At 42.2% G+C, this 22,677-nt stretch overlaps 1 protein-coding gene across 3 annotated transcripts in view; it reads left to right on the top strand.

Moving 5' to 3' along the window:
* KCNAB1 (potassium voltage-gated channel subfamily A regulatory beta subunit 1) overlaps positions 1-22,677 on the top strand; it is a 420,781-nt gene that overhangs the window by 387,393 nt on the left and 10,711 nt on the right. For all 3 annotated transcript variants that reach the window (XM_070466535.1, XM_070466537.1, XM_070466536.1), the window contains exons 9-12: positions 11,338-11,423; positions 12,103-12,223; positions 13,275-13,369; positions 20,826-20,946. In XM_070466535.1, the coding sequence (XP_070322636.1) occupies positions 11,338-11,423; positions 12,103-12,223; positions 13,275-13,369; positions 20,826-20,946 (423 nt within the window). The remainder of the gene's footprint in view (positions 1-11,337; positions 11,424-12,102; positions 12,224-13,274; positions 13,370-20,825; positions 20,947-22,677) is intronic.

Below are 22,677 nucleotides of genomic sequence, written 5' to 3'. Positions count from 1 at the left end.
TTGCCCAAACTCATGTCCATTGAGTCAGTGATGCCATCCAACCATCTCATCCTCTGTCATCCCCTTCTCCCGCCTTCAGTCTTTCCCAGCATCAGGGTCTTCTCCAAGGAGTCAGTTCTTCGCATTAGGTGGCCAAAGTATTGGAGTTTCAGCTTCAACATCAGTCCTTCCAATGAATACTCAGGATTGATTTCCTTTAGGATTGACTGGTTTGATCTCCTTGCAGTCCAAGGGACTCTCAAGAGTCTTCTTCAACACCACAGTTCAAAAGCATCAATTCTTCGGTGCTCAGCTTTCTTTACAGTCCAACTCTCACATCCATACATGACTACTGGAAAAACCATAGATGTGACTAGACAGATCTTTGTTGGCAAAGTAATGTCTCTGCTTTTTAATATTATGTCTAGGTTGGTCATAAGTTTTCTTCCAAGGAGCAAGTGTCTTTTAATTTCATAGCTGCAGTCACCATCTGCAGTGATTTTGGAGCCCCCCAAAATAAAGTCTGCCACTGTTTCCACCATTTCCCCATCTATTTGCCATGAAGTGATGGGACCGGATGCCATGATCTTAGTTTTCTGAATGTTGAGCTTTAAGCCAACTTTTTCACTCTTCTCTTTCACTTTCATCAAGGGGCTCTTTAGTTCTTCGCTTTCTCCCATAATGTTGGTATTTCTCCCAGCAATCTTGATTCCAGCTTGTGCTTCACCCAGCCCAGCATTTCTCATGATGTAGTCTGCATATAAGTTAAATAAGCAGTGTGACAGTATATAGCCTTGACATACACCTTTTCCTATTTGGAACCAGTCTGTTGTTCCATGTCCAGTTCTAACTGTTGTTTCCTTACCTGCATACAGATTTCTCAAGAAGCAGATCAGGTGGTCTGGTATTCTCATCTTTTGAAGAATTTTCCACAGTTTGTTGTGATCCACACAGTCAAACGCTTTTGCATAGCCAATAATGCAGAAGTAGATGTTTTTCTGAAATTCTCTTGCTTTTTCTTTGATCCTGCGGATGTTGGCAATTCGATCTCTGGTTCCTCTGTCTTTTCTAAATCCAGCTTGAACATCTGGAAGATCACGGTTCATGTACTATTGAAGCCTCGCTTGGAGAATTTTGAGCATTACTTTGCAATTGTGTGAGATGAGTGCAGTGTGCAGTAGTTTGAACAGTCTTTGGCATTTCCCTTCTTTGGGATTGAAATGAAAACTGACCTTTTCCAGTCCTGTGGCCACTGCTGAGTATTCCAGATTTGCTGGCATATTGAGTGCAGCACTTTCACAGCATCATCTTTTGGGATTTGAAATAGCTCAACTGGAATTCCATCACCTCCACTAGTTTTGTTCATAGTGATGCTTCTTAAGGCCCCCTTAACTTTGTATTCCAGGATGTCTGGCTCTAGGTTGAGTGGTCACACCATCGTGATTATCTGGGTCATGAAGATCCTTTTTGTATAGTTCTTCTGTGTATTCTTGCCACCTCTTCTTAATATTTTCTGCTTCTGTTAGGTCCATACCATTTCTGTCCTTTATTGTGCCCATTTTTGCATGAAATGTCCCCTTGGTATCTCTAATTTTCTTGAAGAGATCTCTAGTCTTTCCTATTCTATTGTTTTCCTCTATTTCTTTGTACTGAACACTGAGGAAGGCTTTCTGATCTTTCCTTGCTGATCTTTAGAATTCTGCATTCAGATGGATATAGCTTTCCTTTTCTCATTTGCCTTTAGCTTTTCTTTGTTTCTCAGCTATTTGTAAGGCCTCCTCAGACAACCATTTTGCCTTTTTGCAATTCTTTTTCTTGGGGATGGTCTTGATCACTGCCTCCTGTACAATGTCACAAACTTCCATCCATAGTTCTTCAGGCACTCTGTCTATCAGATCTAATCCCTTGAATCTTTTGTCATTTCCACTGTATAATCGTAAGGGATTTGATTTTGGTCATACCCGAATGGTCTAGTGGGTTTCCCTACTTTCTTCACTTTAAGTCTGAATTTGGCAGTAAGGAGTTCATGATCTTAGACACAGTCAGCTCCCTGTCTTGTTTTTGCTGACTGTATAGATCTTTGTTCGTTTCCAAGGCAAACCGTTCAATATCACAATAATCCAACTCTATGCCCCAACCAGTAATGCTGAAGAAGCTGAAGTTGAACGGTTCCTTGAAGACCGACAAGACCTTCTAGACCTAACACCAAGATGTCCTTTTCATCAAAGGGGACTGAATGCAAAAGTAGGAAGTCAAGAGACACCTGTAGTAACAGGCAAATTTGGCCTTGGTGAACAAAATGAAGCAGGGCAAAGGCTAACAGAGTTTTGCCAAAGGAATGCACTGGTCATAGCAAACACCCTCTTCCTATAACACAAGAGAAGACTGTACACATAAACATCACCAGATGGTCAATACCAAAATCAGATTGATTATCTTCTTTGCAGCCAAAGATGGAGAAGCTCTATATAGTCAAGTCATTCATACACATCATAAATTATAGTCATCAATGTATTAAATGCAAGGGGATGAACAGATCCACACACAAGGCATCACACATTCACAAACATACAAAGCAGTCAGTTAAGTGAATGCCCTGTTATATTTTTGTCCCCAGCCTGCCTTCTCCCACAATGTACTATGCACAAAGCCTTGCAGGATAGCTAATCACAGAACTTCAAAGCTAAAAGTGGCCTTACATACTACCTACTGAGAACCTGCCCAAGCAATTACCTTTCTGAGTCTCAGATTCATCATCAGTAAAATAAAGATGAAAATATTACCCACCTAAACAGTTATTATAAGGACATAAGTTAATATAATAACATGCTCAGTTAACATCAGTCTGGTCATTTATGTTGAAGAAACTGAGATCCAGCAAGGTTGAAGAACATGTCCAACTTCGTGACAGTGATGAGACAAAACCCAGAACCCAGAGTCTCCTGTGTGCTCTGGAAGGCAGGTGGAGCCAGGCTGTCCTCAGACAGTAGGCAAACCTTTAAGGCTAAACATGGCATCACTCCATTTACGGATACAGGTTTCCATTCCAGTGATAAAAGATGGTCCTCTATCTGCTGATGCTCAGCTGAGCACTGGGAGAGGTTTCTCCATAGCTAAGATGGTAAATGACCGACAGATCCAGGAGGAAACCTCTAAATCGCAGAGCATGGATATAAACCACCACCACAAGCTTTTGAAGTTAAACAAATAAATAAACAACTGAAGTTAGATAAAAAACAAACAAACAGCTAGTCTGGAGTAAAAACTGTTTTTTCTCCTCTGATGAAACCAAGTCCCCACATACTACCAGTGCCCCAGCCTCCCCTGCGGTCCACTCCCCTTGAAAGAGATCAAACATTTTTGGCCTCTAAAAATGGAAATTGTGTTTGGTTAAACCTAATATTTGTTAATTAACTTATAGCATGTTAGTGTTTTAAAGTGGTGCTTTGCTTATTAGGGACTCTTCTTTCTTTTCTATTTTTTTAATCATGAAAGTATGATAACACATTTACAGGCAACTTGGAAATAACAAAGTTACATATAGCTGCTCTCTATGTTACAATTATTATTTTGTGTATTTACTTTCAGCATTTTGTAAGCATAACTGAAATATTTACAATTGTTAATAACATTTGAGCTTTCAATTATGCCTTAAAACAATGAACTCCTAGCCTGTTTCCTCATCTAGAGTAAGAAGAAGCTGCCCTGAATTATCTCTAAGGTTTCTATTGTTTTTATCATATGTGTCTGTATGGCCAGATTTAGTACATTTTATTTGATCAAAAAACTAATTTGTGCCTATTTGGATCTTTAGTCCCTGTGGTTTATTGTTTATGCAGTATAACAACTTGCATAAAACTTTCAAAGTTCTAGGGAACATTTCACCTGAAAAAGGTTTAACGTGAACAGCTATTTTCTGCATGTTTTAGTTACTCAGTCATGGGGGCCAACTAAAGAAGTAACCATATTTATCAGCAAATTTCTTTCACTCACAATAAGTAGTTTCACTTAGTCCTTTCACATAAAATATGTATTTTTAAACAGAGATGACCTATGTTACTGAATGAAGAATAACAACTTTAAAAAAAAAATGTTAAAATTTGAGCTTATTTGAGAAGAAACAACCAGGACCACATCCTCCTTACTTGTTACTCAGTTTGTGTTAACCTTTCAGAGTCACCAGTTGGTCTACATACACAATCTCATGTCAAGCATGAGATCAATACATCCTCACTTCACAGATGGAGAATGGGATCAGTACATCCTCACTTCACAGGTGGAGAACGGGATCAGCACATCCTCACCTCACAGGTGGAGAATGGGATCAGTACATCCTCACTTCACAGATGGAGAATGGGATCAGTACATCCTCATTCACAGATGGAGAATGGGATCAGTACATCCTCACTTCACAGATGGAGAAAGGGATCTTTAGGGAAACAAACTCGACCTGTAGCTTTCATAGTCAGTTCTGTGCCAAGGATCCAGGAAATAAGAGAGAGAGCTGTCTGTGAACTGTGGGCTAAACAATAATGATGGTTTCAAGATGGAAAGCCAGAGAAGGCAATGGCACCCCACTCCAGTACCCTTGCCTGGAAAATCCCATGGATGGAGGAGCCTGGTGGGCTGCAGTCCATGGGGTCGCTAAGAGTCGGACACGACTGAGCAACTTCACTTTCACTTTTCACTTTCATGCATTGGAGAAGGAAATGGCAACCCACTCCAGTGTTCTTGCCTGGAGAATCCCAGGGACGGGGGAACCTGGTGGGCTGCCATCTATAGGGTCACACAAAGTTGGGCACGACTGAAGCGACTTAGCAGCAGCAGCAGCATGGAAAGCAGTGCACAGGAAAGATTAACCAAGTTTTCCCACAGTTTAGAAGTGTTTCCCAAACACTGAGATTTGAGAGCTAATGAAAATGATGCAAAGGCCCGGGCTAAGTGAAATAGGCTAGGACCTGGACTTCTGTGTTTTCTTCAGATTATTCAGGTTTAATTCTAATTCATACTACAATGTATACATGGTTATATACGTGCATGCATGTCACCTGTGAGGATAGTGGGGATGGTATAAATCAGCGATTCTTAACTTTTGTGTGTGTGCTAAGTCGCTTCAGTTGTGTCCAATTCTTTGCAACCCTGAGGACTGTAGCCCACCAGGCTCCTCTGTCCATGGGATTTTCCAGGCAAGAATACTAGTAATGGGTTGCCATTTCTTAACCCTTAGTTTGCACTAGAATTACCTGTGAGTGGCTTTAAACACAGACTGCCGGGCCCCACCCAAGCCCACAGTTTGAAATTCAGTGCACCTGGGGGGCTTCCCTGGTGCCTCAGACTGTAAAGAATCTGCCTGCAATGCGGGAGGCCTAGGTTCAATCCCTGAGATGGGAAGATCTCCTGGAGGAGGGCAAGGTAACCCACTCCAGTATTCTGGCCTGGAGAATCCCCATGGACAGAGGAGCCTGGTGGATCACAGTCCACGGGGTCGCAAGGAGTCGGACACGACTGAGCGACGAAGCAGAGCACAGCACAGCATCCGGGGCGAGGCCCTCGGGCCTGCCTTTCTAACAGGTTCCCAGGGGCTGCGGCTAGTGGTCCAGGGGCCACACTGCAGGACCAGCAGTGTAGACAAGCACAGCGGCCCTAAACCCAGGCTGCGCATGCAATCATCTGGGATGAGTTTTTAAAATCTTGATGCCTGGCTTCACCCCCGGAGATTCTGATATAATAGACCTTCTGTGGAGCCCGGCTGGTGTCGTTTTCCAAGCTCCCCAGGCCCTTTCATGTGCAGTCAGGGATGAGAACCACTCGTGCTGAAGCTTCCTAGAAAAGCGGGGAGTCTGGGCAGCAGAAGCCACATTCAGTCCCGCACTGCCAGATTGAATCAGTTTGTTTGTCTGCATGTCCTTTCCCAGAGGCGGGTGGAAGCAATGCACTAAATGAGCGTCCTAACGTGATTTTCGCCACTCAGAACTGATGCCCTGACTGGGATGCTTTAAAAATGCATTTCCGTGGTAGTCAAGTAAAAGCTCTCAGACACCGGTTGATATTTTTTCTTAACAATGCTGCCCTCTAGTGTCCTTGAGTAGAATCGTGTTAAAAACCCACCTCGGCTCTCAGTACAGTGACTTCCTGCTAGAGAGTTACAGTGACTTCCTGCCAGAGAGCTAAATAACTTGGGGGATTTTTCTCTGACTTAAAAAAAAAAAAATTGAACAAATTTAATATGCGTTAAACTAAATTTTACTTTGTGGCCACATGGATCTCCATCTGCTGGCTCTCCATTCTCTGCATTCCTCCCTGCATTCTGTGCAGCAGCCTCCTCCTGCCAGACTCCTCTCTGCATTCCACCAGCCCTTCCCTGCAGAGTCAGCAGCCAGGCTTATGGGGAGCAAAGAAATCGCCCTCAACTAAAGTGCCTGGGGCCTGGGGGCATCTTGCAAGGCTCTTCCACACTCAGAACTGTTCCTTCTCGCCTTTCCCTCACTGCGCACCTTGATTTCACTTGATTGGAGTTTATGACAATGTGCTATGCTGGGCTGTGCCTAGTCGCTCAGTCATGTCCAGCTCTTTGCAGCCCTCCCCATGAACTGTAGCCCACCAGGCTCCTCTGTCCATGAGATTCTCCAGGCAAGAATACTGGAGTGGGCTGCCATGCCCTCCTTCAGAGGATCTTCTTGAACCAGAGATCAAACCCACGTCTCTTACATTTCCTGCACTGACAGGCAGGTTCTTTACCACCAGCACCACCATTCACCAAACAGGGTCTCCCCCGCCTTTATGATGACTTCTCCAAACCTCCCAGGGTCGCGCCATCTTGCGTGAAGCGTCCTTCCCACTCCAGGGGTTTTGTCCACCATCTCACTCTGCCCAGTCTCTCCCTCCCCATTCTCCCCAGTCTCCTAGCCCACACCCCCAGTTAAATCCTCTCTCTAGATTACTCTCAACGGCATACAGGCTTTCTCTTACATCTTTCAGTTTTAAAATAAAAATCTCCTTTATCCTAAATACCCACTTCAGCTGCTCCCTCTTTCTCGGCTCCATTCATTTCCCAACTCGAGTCCACCCCGGTTGTCTCTAATACCTTGCCTTCCTCATGCCCATTCCTCAGTCAGCTCCAGCCTAGCCTTGGTCCAAACGCACCGAGGACAGTGACGCACTCTTCAGGGTCTTCGCTGACCTCCATTGCTCTGTGCCTTTCTGATTCAAAGGCTCACATGTTCCAGTCTTCGGGCACAGGTCCTTCTGCAAGCCGTCTCCACTCTTGATTCCAAACGTTCCCCCCTCTGGCTTCCTTCCTACTCTTCTGGCTGCCAATGACCCAGAACCCCACAGTGTACTGTTCCCAACTCCTGCTCCGGCTTTCGAAACTCTTTTGTTTTCTCTGGGCAGACTTCCCTTACCTAGTCTCATTCACTCATGGATTTAAATACAGTTAATAGACCATTGATGAACAAATAGCTCACCTCCAGCCCAGGTTGCTCACATATCATTATCCAGTTATCTCTACTCGACATCACCCCTCTGTCTCTCACAGGCATCTCTATTTTTGGTGTGTCCTAAGAAAGACCCTGACTCTTCCTCCCAAACCTGTTCCTCCCTCAAATTTCCTTGATTCCTCCTTTTCCTCACCTGCCACATACAGTCCTTGGGGATTCTATCCACAAAACAGATTTTGATCCGTTCATGTCTGTGTCTTTGCTACCACCTCCCAATTTCAAGCCCCCATCTCCTTCCAGGAATGCTACAGTAAACCTCCTAATGATCTTCCTGCTTCCTCCAGCCCTCACCTCACATGGTCAGATAGTGTTCTGAAATATATACTGCATCATCATTCCCTTACTTAGAAGTATTAGTCACTTCTCATCAAGCCCTGAATAGCAGACACGGTTTGCCCTCTGCCAGCTTCATCTTGTAGCCCTACCTTCCTTCCTGACTCAGCTTCCTCCACCGTGGCTTACTGATTGTGAGGTTCACCAAGCTCTGTCCGGCCCCAGGGCCTTGACACATGCTGTGTCGAATGCTCTTTCCTTGTTCTTCACCTGACTGGCCCCTTTTTATTTTGTATGCCTAAACATTACTTCTTCCTTGACCAACTATCTATGTTTTCCTTCTCATTCCTGATCTCAGTCCCCTATTTGCTTTCTTCATAACACACTACATTTTGTGGTTACCTACTTGTTTACATCTCCATCTTCCCCACTCAACTCTAAACTCCCTGAGTCCAGGAACTTTGTATCTGTCTTACTCACAGATGAACCCAGTGCCTGGCAAATATTAGGCTGTTAGTACATTACGTGAAATAAGGGAATGAAGGAACGGGAAGGGTCACAACTTCCACTCCACCCTACCTGCTGTTTTCAAGACCTCGGTGACTCCCACACGGCCAAGCCCCTGGACCACATCATGTGCTCATCTTACTTGATTATGGAATAGAGACAGGGGAGCATCTTGGGTTCATTTATTCCCTGTTAACCTCGTCAGGGTTTACCAACATGTTGGATTCGCCACAATATCTCCCGCGCCCTGTACAGCAGACTCCTCATAAATCCTGTTGGTTGAATGAATATCTCAGCTCTGAATGAAACAGGATGTGAAAGGAAAGGGAACTAGTACAACGGTGGAGAGCTCCAAAGAGAGAATGCTTAGGGGCAGATATTTAAGGAATGGCTTTGAATTTCCAGAAATGTTAGCACACGTATTCGTTTCTATTTAAAGACAGGAAAAATGTTTCATGTAACATTTTGTGCCTCATTTGCTTTGTAGAGGAAGAACTACCTTCATAGATTTGGTTGTTGAGTAATAAACTGATATTTAGGAGTCCTTCTCCAAGAAGGAAAAATATTTTCTTTACATGCCAAATTTTACCTCTGTTGGGTAGACTCTGGTGAGTAAAAGCATTCCCACCTTCCAAACAAAGACCAAGGGCAATTTAAAATACTTTATGTAAGTCAAACAAGCAAGGAAGCTAGGACCCTAACCCTCACTGTCTCATTCCAAATCCTGTCCCTGATCCATTAAGACAGTGCTCGCTGGTGAGAAATAAAATAACACATCTACTCAATTAAAGTTTGAGACAGGATTTGATTCTGCTGAAGGACATGTAACCTACCAGGTATTATTAGTAGGGTAAGAAAAGCCCATGACCTGCAACCTCTTGAACATGTGAAATGACCTGGCATCCTGGGTGTTTGACTGACCTGGTTTGTAGAAGAAACCCAACCGTGTATGTGACTTTTCACTCAATTGAACTTCAGGCTCTCCATGCTCTCTGGCTCTGTATCATATTAGCTCGTTCCAAGAGGATTAGCTCAACTCCACCCCTCTGGGAAGAGATTCATTTTCCTGTTTAGGAAATGTGATGTCAGGCTGAAAGAGGCTGATGAGCAAACAGTGGGGCCACATGGAGGTCCAGGTGAAATGCATGACATGGGTGTCTTAGAATGAAGTTTGGTACAAAGTGGTCAAGGACAGGGTGTGCCAGTGTGGGCTGGGAGCCGTTGGGGCTTCAGCTGTTTGTCCAGCATTTAATATGTTTATCTTTCTGCTAAACACATTGTTTTTGAGTCATCTCTATTAAACAACAACCCTGTGTGAGTCTTGGTTCTGTAAATCCAACATACAAAGGCAGGACTTCTATCCTCAATGGAATTCCATTCTACAAAGTCAAAACAAGTGCTTTCTCTTACTTCTCACTTTAGTAAGCAAGGTGCCCAGGTTCTGAAAGAGGTGAATCATGTGTTCTTTTATCCGGCCAGGAACCCTGAAGCAATAAAAGTCAAGGAAGAACGTAAGGTGGTCACTCTTTTTTTAATATCATTTCATATTGTTGCTGCAAACTGAAAATGGAAAGTCATTTTACCCAAAAGTACCATCCACCTCCAAATCATCAATATTTTATGTTAGACTATTACGTTATCACACACACACACAATTGCACTCGTCTCACACACTAGTAAAGTAATGCTCAAAATTCTCCAAGCCAGGCTTTAGCCATACATGAACCGAGAACTTCCAGATGTTCAAGCTGGTTTTAGAACAGGCAGAGGAACCAGAGATCAAATTGCCAATATCCACTGGATCATCAAAAAAGCAAGAGAGTTCCAGGAAAACATCTATTTCTGCTTTATTGACTATGCCAAAGCCTTCGACTGTGTGGATCACAATACACTGTGGAAAATTCTGAAAGAGATGGGAATACCAGACCACCTGACCTGCCTCTTGAGAAACCTGTATGCAGGTCAGTAAGCAACAATTAGAACTGGACATGGAACAACGGATTGGTTCCAAATAGGAAAAGGAGTACGTCAAGGCTGTATATTGTCACCCTGCTTACTTAACTTATATGCAGAGTACATCATGAGAAACGCTGGGCAGGAAGAAGCACAAGCTGGAATCAAGATTGCCAGGAGAAATATCAATAGCCTCAGATATGCAGATGACACCACCCTTATGGCAGAGAGTGAAGAGGAAATAAAGAGCCTCTTGATGAAAGTGAAAGAGGAGAGTGAAAAAGTTGGCTTAAAGCTTAACATTCAGAAAACTAAGATCATGGCATCTGGCCCATCACCTCATGGGAAATAGATGGGAGACAGTAGAAACAGTGTCAGACTTTATTTTTTTGGGCTCCAAAATCACTGCAGATGGTGACTGCAGCCAAGAAATTAAAAGATGCTTACTCCTTGGAAGGAAAGTTATGACCAACCTAGATAGCATATTAAAAGGCAGAGACATTACTTTGCCAACAAAGGGGATCAAGGCTATGGTTTTTTCAGTGGTCATGTATGGATGTGAGAGTTGGACTGTGAAGAAAGCTGAGCACCAAAAAATTAATGCTTTTGAACTGTGGTGTTAGAGAAGACACTTGAGAGTCCCTTGGACCGCAAGGAGATCCAACTAGTCCATCCTAAAGGAGATCAGTCCTGGGTGTTCATTGGAAGGACTGATGTTGAAGCTGAAACTCCAATACTTTGGCCACCTGATGCGAAGAGTTGATTCATTGGAAAAGACCCTGATGCTGGGAGGGATTGGGGGCAGGAGGAGAAGGGGACAACAGAGGATGAGATGGCTGGATGGCATCACCGACTTGATGGGCATGAATCTGAGTAAACTCTGGGAGGTGGTGATGGACAGAGAGGCCTGGCATGCTGCGATTCATGGGGGTGCAAAGAGTCAGACACGACTGAGCGACTGAACTGATCTGAACTGAACTGATTATATTATCACCAGTGTCAAAGTAATTATACTAATCCAACAAATAATTGCATTATACATCTAAGTTTTGGGCAGGAAAAGAAAAAAAAAAGACTATATAACTTTGAAAAATATATGTAATGTTATTTCTTTGGCTTTCCACAGAAATTGTTCGCGCCATGACACATGTGATAAACCAAGGAATGGCCATGTACTGGGGAACGTCTCGCTGGAGTGCCATGGAGATCATGGTAATTCCATTTCCATTTTTAAATGACCATTGAGTACCTATTTTTATTTGTCAGATATCATGTATAAGTTGTAAGACCTTTTGCAAACTTTCTTCACAATCACAATGGCACCAGAATTCTATGATCAATTTCATCATTGTAGAGATGGATATGGGGGCGGGGGGTGGATCTTATCAGCTCAGAAAACAACATGGGGGGTGTAGGTCTCTAACGGGAATCATGTTTTAGCATGTTCTTTGGTAGTAGTTTGGTAGTAAGAGAGTAAATTACTCAGCTAATGAGACATATGACAGAATATTCCAGGGTTTTTTTTCTGATGTATTAAATAATGGTACTGTCCACAACATGTTAATTACAGATCATTTTAATATTATATATTAGTTAAGTTTTATTTCTTTAGGAACCTAGAAATAGTCAAACTATGTGTTCTATGTAATAGTTCATAATTCACACTTTGACTAATTTCCCCTGGACTTTACTCATTCCAAAACCTCCCAAAAGATAATGGATTTCCTGAATTGGTATTTCTTAGTGAAATTGATGGTGATAATTTTGCTTATTATTTGACAGTCTAGATTTTTCTTGGTTTGTATTGATTTCACTAGAAGAATTTTTTTCATGCATACAGACTTGCTTCTCATCAAAAGTAAATTCAGTTGCAATTTTATTTCACCCTTAGGAAGCCTACTCAGTAGCAAGACAATTCAACATGATCCCACCAGTCTGTGAACAAGCTGAATACCATCTTTTCCAGAGAGAGAAAGTAGAGGTTCAGCTGCCAGAGCTCTACCATAAAATAGGTAATCTTCACAATCAAATTGACTCATTATCTTTAATAAGAGGATCAGGGATTCAGGGGAAAAAAAAAAGGTGCGACTGAAATGCTTTCCTAAACGTTCTTAATTAACGTAGGGATTGTCAGCACTATGCATTCCAGAAACTAGAAGAAATCAGAAGGACCTGTATGCAATCTCTGGAGTATCCACTCATGAAAGCCAAGCAGAGCTGGCAGACAAGCTGTTCTCAGTAGGTGTTCCAAAAAATGCATGTAGCATGAAAGGAAGAAATAATGAATAAACCTGTTTTTCATAGGGTAGTTGCTCTAGACAAGAATGCATCTCTGAGTGGGTTTCCCCAAAATTACGGACTTATATATCTGTATCTCCTACTCTGCCTGGAACTGAGTCAGAGGCGGGAATTCAAGAACGGCAGACAAGCCAGGAACACATGTTTGTGTAGGGTACATGTGATGCCAAAGGGAGGGGGAAAAATATATATACAACATGTACACAAGAATCTTGGATATCAGAAAAACTTCAGCCACATTTTCAGGCCTATTTATCAAAACAGGTTCCAGAGGTAACTTCTTCATAAGAAATGGGGGTTTACGTGAGTGGGGAAAATGCTGGGTAAGAAAAAAAGGGTAAGAAAAGTTCGACAGCAGTAACAGTGGTTGTCATGGCTACCACTGTGTGGTCATTGTGTGTTCTCTGAGGCACTGCGAGAACAAGCGAAGCACTGAATTTCTGTGCAAGCAAAAGTGCTTATCTCTGAGTGTGAAAAGAAATGTAAATTTGGGGCATCAGAAAACTATGGAGAAGCCACCTTTTCAGGCTTGATTATATGCCCTGCTCCCCATCACCAACAGTGCACAGCTGATGGGTCTATATTAATAAAAACGAAGCACACAGTTTGTAAATGCCTAAACTTTAATGGAAAGATTTATGCGGATATTAACTCATATATCTGGCCAGCTTTTCCCCATAACTAACCAGGTCCTTTCTGAATACCCACTCACTTTTGATCCCAGTTTGCAGAAGTAACTTTTTAAGGTTTTTTTTTCTTCTATAGGAGTTGGAGCAATGACATGGTCTCCGCTGGCTTGTGGCATCATCTCAGGAAAATATGGAAACGGGGTGCCTGAAAGTTCTAGGGCTTCGCTGAAGGTATTTTCCTCCACCTCTAGGAAAGAGTCTGGGCATGGGAACGAGGGAGAAAAGGAAATGGAACAGAAGAGCCCAGCAGCAGCCTGCGGCTTCCTGGCTCAGGCCGTGTGGCCTCAGCCTGGCAGGCGTCCCCTGGCATTCCCCCAGCCCTCTAGAGGTCCCTGCTTCAGGTCAGGCATCAGTGCAGAAAACTTCCCTCCTCTGTGGACCAGGAGAGATGCCCAGTGACCTGGCTGGATTCATAGGACTCAATTTCCTACACTTATTTATTCTTATATTAAAGAAGGCATTTCATTCCTCCTTTGACACAGAGGGAAATATAAAATCCATCTTCTATATAAGAGGATCTAATTTTACTTTTCTTAACAAAATTTAAGCCATAGAGGTTTAATCCATATGGGGCACACCGGTTGTACTTGAGTAGGTTTGAGGTCGGTTGACACTTCTTAATATGTGAAGGTGGGGGTTAAGGAGGGAAAGTTTGGGGCAGATACAGAGCCAGACATCCGTCGCTGAGGCTCAGGGCTGGCGTTCGCAGAAATCAACTCCGGCTGCTGAGTCTTGCCGCTTAAATTCTTCTCTGAGAGTAAAGATATTCAAGATCACTGACATAAAATTAACCTCCATTCAGAACATCTTGATGATTAATTTATTGGAGAGTACTCCAAACATCTCTGCTTGTTAATAACAACATGTCTGTTTTTAAAAACTTGAGAGAATGTGTAATAACATTAGAATCACAAATTACTCTGTAATGTCAAGGGAGAGAGAATATTGGCATTTTTAAAATTCACACTTGCCAAACGCCCCCAAAAGGAAGCAGAAGTCTGACACAGCCTCTTGCTTCCATCAGCACAAAGTCAGCGCAAGGACAACTCAAGTTAAGCCTGAACCAACAACCCTTTAATCAGTGTGGCTGGAACCACTGTATGCTTCCCCAGTCAGGACCTTCTCCAGGCTCTAGATCTATCACTTTTCTTTCTGACCTATTAGTGTGTTTGTTCTCTAAGATAATATATATATTTCCTAAAACATGGTGACATGGTCCTGCTTCTAGTTTTGTATTATTACACTAATTATCCTAGAATATTAAATATGGTCTTGTGTCTGAAAAAGTCAAAGGTTTTGAAGAAGTTACCAAAGAAAAACTAAAAGCATTTTAGGAAAGAAGGGATAAAAGGAGGATGGCAAGAAAAGCATCGAAAATTGTGATTTTAGCTGAGCACCTACTGCGTGCCAAGCACTGGGATAAGTGTCTCTTTATCTCCTTTTATCCTCACAAAGATAAATGGATACAGATGGCTTTTAGTCAGTTGTAGCTAAGGATGTAAGTCTCTTACATTCTTTCAGAGACTTTCTGAAAAACTCAAAGTGCTTCCATATACATGGGGTGTTTGTTCTTAGACTATCCTTATAAGAGGGTAAACCTTTTCCAGATGCAGAAACTGAGAACAAAGATATTAGATAACAATCCAAGGGCATAAACTCATAATAAAGTTAGTAGTAGAACCCAGGTCTCCTGGCTCTCAGTTCCTCTCCCTAAAGGCATTTTTGTTTCCCTTCAAATTAATGTTTTTAAATGAGGAAGAAGGAGCAGCACTGTATTTGGAGTTTATGATTGACTGATCTCCATCACTGTTTGAGAAAAGCTTACAAATAGCTGAAAAACTGCTTAAAATGCACTAACTAAAGGGGAGGGAAGGAGATGCAGAATATTTGAAGGTAGCTAAGCCCAAAAGCAACTCAAAAAATCTGTTGAAGCATCCTTAAAAATAAGCATTAAAGAGTCTCCAAAGGTAAAAGGAAGCCCATCACAGAGCACACTTCTTAATTCATCAGCCTAAGTGCTTTGTTGACTAATATCTGTGCATTTAGAAAGGCCACTTGAGTAACTAAAGCAAAAATTAATGCCACTAATAATAATGCTTTATATATATGTATGTGTGTATATATATATATATGTATCTCAACCTTAAGAGTGAGCGAGAATTCTAATAGTAAAAACATTTTTTAAAAAAATGAAGAGCTAGGCAAATAGATAAATAAGATGGCAACTTTCACCTCCCCCAAAATAGAATGGTTGGTATTTCACACTGGCTATTTTAAGTTACACCAATAAAATAAAACACTGAACTGTTAGGATAAATTAACTGAGTATTAAAAAAATACCTATCTTTTAGAAAGTAATACTACCCATGTGGCTTTCTGGGAGGCTGCATGTGGCCCACCCCTGTGACAAAGACTTCTGAATCCGTGTCATCGGCACTGACTTCACTGCTGAGCTAAACACCACTACTTCTTTGTGACTATTAGACATCACCACATGGATATCCTGCGGGCATCTGACATGCCTGATGGAATCTATCCACACTCCCCAAACCTACCCAGAATCCTCAGTTAACAGTGCCTCCACCCGCACCTTGGTCATCCCAGTCTGAAGCCAAGGCATCATCTCAGTCTGCCTCTCCTCCTCCCTCCGTCTTATCCAGCAGGACACCAGCTCCTCCAGTCATATCCTGACCCTCAGTGGTCCTTCCCTTCCACTGCCCTTGTTTAGATCGCCATCATTTCTTTCCTGGTTTGCCACAGTAACCTCCCGTCCAGACTCTCTGATTCACCCCTCTTTTTCAACTACCCACCCATTACCTACTATCCATATTAATTATGTGACCAAATGCCTTTAAAAGATTAATCTGACTATGTCATAACCCTGCCCTATATCCTTGATGACTTCCCAATATTGATATGACAAAACCTAAAAACCCACAGAAAAGTGTTCAAGGAAATACTCTTGGGGTCTTAACTGAGCCCAATTTCCCATTCTTGTCTCTCCCCAAATCATATTAGTTCATTTTTTCACCCAAATGCACTACACTTGTTTTTGCCTCCCAGAAATGCCCTTCTTTTTATCTGGCTGTGGAAAGCCATCTCTAAAGACAAAGCTTGGTTGTCTTCACTCTGTGAAGCCTGTCCTTACTTTGCAAAACTTCAGTTATTGGTAACTTCCTCTAACACTCCACAAGCACTTCTTACAGAGTCTTAGAATCCTCTGACAAAATGCAGTTCAACTTAATCAAAGAAGGGAGCACACAGACAGACACTCCTGGGAAAGAGGGAGTGGGATGGCCTCAGGGGTGACTCTATCCATAGATTTGCCCATTGTCAGCACTCCCCATCTCCTCTGTTTCTCTCCACACGTGTCATTTTCTGGAAGAAGAACGCTAGTGACTGCCAGGCTTACATCCTTAAAGGCATATAACCTGAGAGAAAAGAGATTTTCTTTAACAGCTTCGGTACAGAGAAGACTGGCCAAGCTTGGGTCATGTGCCAACGTAGCAGACCAATGACGGGGGCCCAGAGGACCAGATGATGGGCCTCGTTCGTGTCTGGCACCGATGGTGGGCTATTTCCCACCATAAAGAGGCAGTGCAAACAGAGCTCCTGAGGAAATCCTCAGGCGGCACCCCAACTACAAAACACCTCTCAAGTTACCAGACAATGACTCATGAAAACCTTTAGGATAGAAACTGAAACTTACACAACTCACCACAGAGTTGGGCACATGATAAGTACTCAACAATTGTTTCTTGAATGAATACGATAAGCCACAACCAAGGATCAGCAATGTCTGATCAATAGACCAGGTGAAGAGAAGTGAAAGTCGCTCAGTCATGTCCGACTCTTTGCAACCCCATGGACTGTATAGTCCATGGAATTCTCCAGGCCAAAATACTGGAGTGGGTAGCCTGTCCCTTCTCCAGGGGATCTTCCCGACCCAGGAATGGAACCGGGGTCTCCTGCATTGCAGGCAGATTTCTTTACCAACTGAACTATCAGAGACCAGGTGAGCAGCTTTTAAATAAAAAGTTTAAATATAAATGAAAAGTGCAATAAGATTTATGAACAGATCTTCCCTATCATTAGGAAAACATATTATAGAGAAAAACAGAAAAATATATACCTTTTTGTCAAAGGGAAAGAGGAAGCATGCAAACATAGGTGGAGCAAAGGAATGGGGAGAAGGACGGTCCAAGAACTCCAGGTGTTCACATTAAGAAACTAAGGACATTTTCACATTATGGTACAATTTCAGAAGGAAAAACTTTAGCACCAGCATTTTACCTAGAGATTTGCACCTCAATAATGAAGACTTTGCTGCTCTTTTGAGCCAAAGACTTCAATTGTTTAGCTAGAAATAGTCAGTGATCTTGAATGCTAAATTAGGCCCAGTAATGAAATGTGACTGATTCTGTCCATGGCTATACAGTTTCTGCCCAAGTTCCAGGCTGGGAACAGACAGCCAGTCAGGGTGTCTGGGGCATATCGCACAGACTATTCACATCCTGTTACGGTTACCTATAAACTGGCAGTCACAGAGATAATGGCCACAGCATTAGAAGATGGAAAAGAAACAGGCTTTAGGAAATTTTAAAGAATTTTGTGACTTATGTATAAAAGTAATAGCTCACTAATCTATTGAGAAGAAAGCTCATTCAGTTGTTCCCATGGCAAATATTTACTGAGTGTCTAGTCAGGGCTGAGCCCTGTGCTGAGGACTGAGGAGACAGTGATGAATGGGACAGTCTCAACCCTAAGGAGTAACTCAGGGACTTGGAGACAGACATGAGAAGGGGTGAATTATGAAACTATGTGGAATCCACAAGCACTGTGGATACACATAGGGCTGCCAGTCGAAGGAGGAAGTGTGTTCAATCTGCAAAATTGAAGACAGCTATCTTTACTGTGTGGGATCCTGGTTTCTCAGATCCCTTCCTCATCACCATGTTGGCTGAGCCCCTCCTCTCTGTCAATCACTGGGTCAAGACTGGAGATGCTGACACGAACAAGAAGCCATCCCTGCCTTCCACTTAGTTACAAAGAACAATCTGCGTGTAATCAAATCACTGCAGGAATAGGATTAAGCAATATAATAGGAGTGGAAGACAAAATCTCATCTTTTGATTCACGGACTACTGCCTGCAGGCCACAAGTTGGGATTATTATTGCGTACAACCACACCTATGGTCAATCTTCTTACCAAAACCCCTGGTTCACTTCCATACTTAATTTAAATTTTAGTTAAGCCTCATCTCCTCCCTATGCAAACATTTTCCCACTTGTAAAACCGTTAAAGCTATTTATTTCCAAAACACATTTGTTTCCTTTGGTATGAGGAAAGCAGTATGAATACTATGCATTTACTTTTATAAAACCCTAACCTGCTTATGTTTCCCAGTGATTAGAGCAAGATTTATGTTGAGGGTAGAGAGAAAAATACTCAATAAATGAATGTTTGGTATTTGTTAGTTTCAGAAATCTTCCTCTCAGAGCTTCCATGGTGGCTCAGTGGTAAAGAATCTTCCCGCCACTGCAAGAGACACAGGTTCAATCCCTGGTCCAGGAAGATCCCACATGCTGCATGGCAACTAAGCCCATGTGCCGCAACTACTTGAACCTGTGCCCTAGAGCCCAGGAGCTGAAATTACTGAGTCGACATGCCACAACTACTGAAGTCCCAGATCCTAGAGCCCGTGCTCCACGATAAAAGAAGGCACCACAGTGAGAAGCCTGCACACAGCAACAAAAATCCAGCACAGCCAAAAATTTAAAAAATAATTAAATTAAATTAAAAAAGAAATCTTCCTCTCGGTATGGTATGCGTGTGTAATGCAAACATTACATGCACTCATGCACACACGCTCAACACACATATCTAACTTGTAACTCACTCCTAAGAATAAAAATGTGTTGCAGATAATAAGATTTCAAAAACTAGAATTTCATAATATTGATAAGTCAGTCAATTATTCTTTATGTGTGTGGTATATACTGAAACCTGAGGAACTCTCCTAGTAGTAAAAAGCAATAGCTCAAGAGGCTTTTGGCTATTGGTTTTCAAACTTTTTTTTTTTTCATTTGAATAAGAGATACTGGTCCCTTGAAAGATGTTATGAGACTGAAATGAGGGTGGGTGATATTTTTCCCCTTGAGGACAGTAGAAGTAAGTTCAGGGGCTTTCTGATGTACCCAGCAAGCTGCCGGGAAAGTGTTGCTTGCTCTTAACTGTCCACCTCATCACTGCTGGCACCAGCCATCATCTCCAGAGAGATGCCCAGGCTGTGCTTCCTTCTGGAAGAAGCTGAGGTCTCTGGAGCTGAGACTGGGAAAACTCTTGACCATTTTGCCAAGTAAACTTCACGTAAGGAGCCAGACCATAAGCCCCTGAGATCTAGGAGGAGAACAAAACTGGGTCTGCTTATTCTTTCTTCTTTTCATATCTGCAAAATCATTCCAGAAATCATAACAAAACAGTGCAGTTGCCTTTTTCTGTGGAAATAGTGTCTTGCAATGATGAAAAAAATACTTGAAAGCCAGCAGCCTACTGAAATTACGCGGGTGGAGATTTGGTGATGACTGCCCAGCTTTCTGCTGCCTTTGAGACAGAAAGGGTCTGTGATGGCAACTATGTCACAACACACACAATGAAGGAAGTCCACTTGGCCACACAGGGGATGGTTCTTATTATTGTCACTGAAACAGACCAACATTCTTACAGATATTCTTTTCCTTTGGGTGCTGCTGTCCAGGGCTAGTTTTGTACATAAGAGTCTGTTGCTCCTTGTTTCATAGTAAGAGCAGAACCTTCTGGAAAATAGGGCATTGAGAAGTTCTAAAAGATTTCTTTCCTTACATTTAGGAAATTAGGCACACTTTATAGGCTACATCAGAGTCAGCCTCGTCTTACAGGTTTTAAAGATTAGTTTCCCATTTACCTTTATAAGCATCCTTGCTTTTTTAAGTTTCAAACATTATACAAAAATGCAATACACATTTAGGAAAGTCTTTACCCACTTTATCCACTTTAAAAATGTACTGGCACCTATGTGTTATACCATTCACATCTGCTTCTAGAAAGGAGTGGAGAAAGCTAACGATAAAACCACATTAAGAGAATACAGGAGAGACTAGGAGTAAATTGAAGGCAAGAGGGAGAAGGACAGCTATAGCAAGAATGTAACATAATGACTTCCTTTGAGCAGAAAGCTTGGCACCCAATTTTCTGCACAAAAAAAGAAACTTAATAGACCTTGGTGAAATGTAAATACCTTCCTCCCCCCACCTACATTCTAAGGGCTATCACAGTAAGAACCATCTTTTCCAGATGGGATATAATTGATTATATGTCAGGATTTTAACAACTTTTGTACATGTCGATGGATTTGAATGGTGAGCTTTAGACAAAATCAATCTGTCTTGAACCAATAAATAAGGAGTGAGACCACGGGGAACATTTCTTTGCATGCAGACATAGGCGTCCTTGTTTCCATCAAACAGAAAGGTCAGAGCCAAGAAGACTCAGGAATTCACCACAAGGCTCTTACATTTAATAGAGGTAACAGTCTGTGCATCAAACCCTCCCCAGACATTAACATTGAAATGTTCTTCTTATCTCTAGTGCTACCAGTGGTTGAAGGAGAGAATTGTGAGTGAAGAAGGGAGAAAACAGCAGAACAAACTGAAAGATCTCTCCCCGATCGCAGAGCGTCTGGGATGCACGCTACCTCAGCTAGCCGTGGGTGAGTCGCCGCAGAGGGAGGCCCTGCTGGGCCACAGAGAATGAGAGCATTCTCTGTTACTGAGTCACATCTCGCACATGATAAATACCTAGTGTAGGGGCAGACGCTCTGAATCAGACACTCCCGGTTAACTCTGTTGAAAATGAGGCTTTGTAGAGTTCCTCAGAGTGTTCCACGCGCTGAGACACTTTGCTCACTTCCTCTCCTTTCCCTTACAAGACAGTTTAAACAAGAACATGTCGGTGAAAACGCACACATCCTCACAGTGTCAAGGGTGAGCGTCCCTGAACTGTGTGGTGACATCCACTGCTTCTGGCTCAGTTTTCCTTCCCTGTTGAAGCTGAGGCCGGGTTGGTGAGAGGCTGAGGCGCAGGGCTGTGACTGAGGCCAAGCCACTCCCACTCGGAAAGCATGTCTTAGGGGAGCAGCGTCTCAAAACTTCTGGGGGCCATGAAAATGATCGGAGTCAACGAAAGCTCAGTTGCCGGTGACAACTGAAAACCACATTGCATCAGAACAGTCCCAGTGAAATACAATGTGCCTCATTTGTTTAACTTTTAAATTTCCAGGAGCCATGTTAAAAAAGTAAAAGAGAAATAGATGAAATTAATCTTTAAATGGACCACATTCAATCTATATGGCCAAAATATTGTCATTTTAACATGTAATAAATATAAAAAGCTTATACTTTTATATAATGCTTATTATATTTTTATATAATAATGTTTCACACACTTTCCTACAAAATCCAGAGTGCATTTTGCACCTATAGCACATGTCAATTCAGGCTAAACATATATCCGGTGTTCAATAGCCACGAGTGGTGAGAGACTGGGGATTAAACAGAAAAGTTAGATTTTCAGGTCCCTTGCTGAGGAGTATCTGCCAGGTTCTGTGATAAGCTCTTTATGCTCATCATCTTGTCTCTGTAATTGTCAGAACAATCCCACAAAGTATATACTGGTCCTGGACCTAGTCCTCCATCACAGACATTAATGGTTTCCCTACTGTCATCGCCACTTTACAAATGAAGAAGAGGCTGAAAAGAATTCATGTGGTAGCTGTGAGAAGAGAATAAAATGGGTATAGATTCTAGAAAAAATTCCCAAGGAGTAAGAAATAGCAGGAATTGGGATAAATCAGATACAGTGAACCAATGAGATAAAAAGCTCAAGATAAGTTTTGTGCAAGTAAAATAACAGAATATTTGTTAAATGCTTGACCCTTCTGGGAGAAGGAAATGGCAACCCACTCCAGTACTCTTGCCTAGAAAATCCCATGGACGGTGGAGCCTGGTGCAGGCTACTGTCCATGGGGTCGCAAAGAGTCGGACACGACTGAGCGACTTCACTAACTAATACCACTCCTGGAACATGAGATGATTTTAAGTGGTACAGGTGAACATTTTAAGAATAATTGTATATTTTTAATGTGTATCAGAAGAAAAATGTAACTAAGTAACAAGTAGAAAATAAATTGATATAGGTTAAGAAAGTTGATTGAAAACTGACAAACAAGGTTACATACAACAAAAATTGTAAAAGTAGATGTGAGTGGCAGGAATTTAGGAAAAAAGGTATGATGTTTTCACTTTTCTTTGAAAATTATGTTAAACTTTCAAAGCGATGAAAGTAAATTACATATTTTTAGGAAAACTATAAAAGGATGAAAAATGAAAAAAAAATGCTTGACTCTTTTGATGTTAGAAGTCAGGAAGATCGTAGTTGGCAG

Source organism: Odocoileus virginianus, chromosome 4 (assembly GCF_023699985.2).
Source record: "Odocoileus virginianus isolate 20LAN1187 ecotype Illinois chromosome 4, Ovbor_1.2, whole genome shotgun sequence".
NCBI classification, from domain to species: Eukaryota; Metazoa; Chordata; class Mammalia; order Artiodactyla; family Cervidae; genus Odocoileus; species Odocoileus virginianus.
This window is presented reverse-complemented; position numbering and strand designations above follow the sequence as displayed.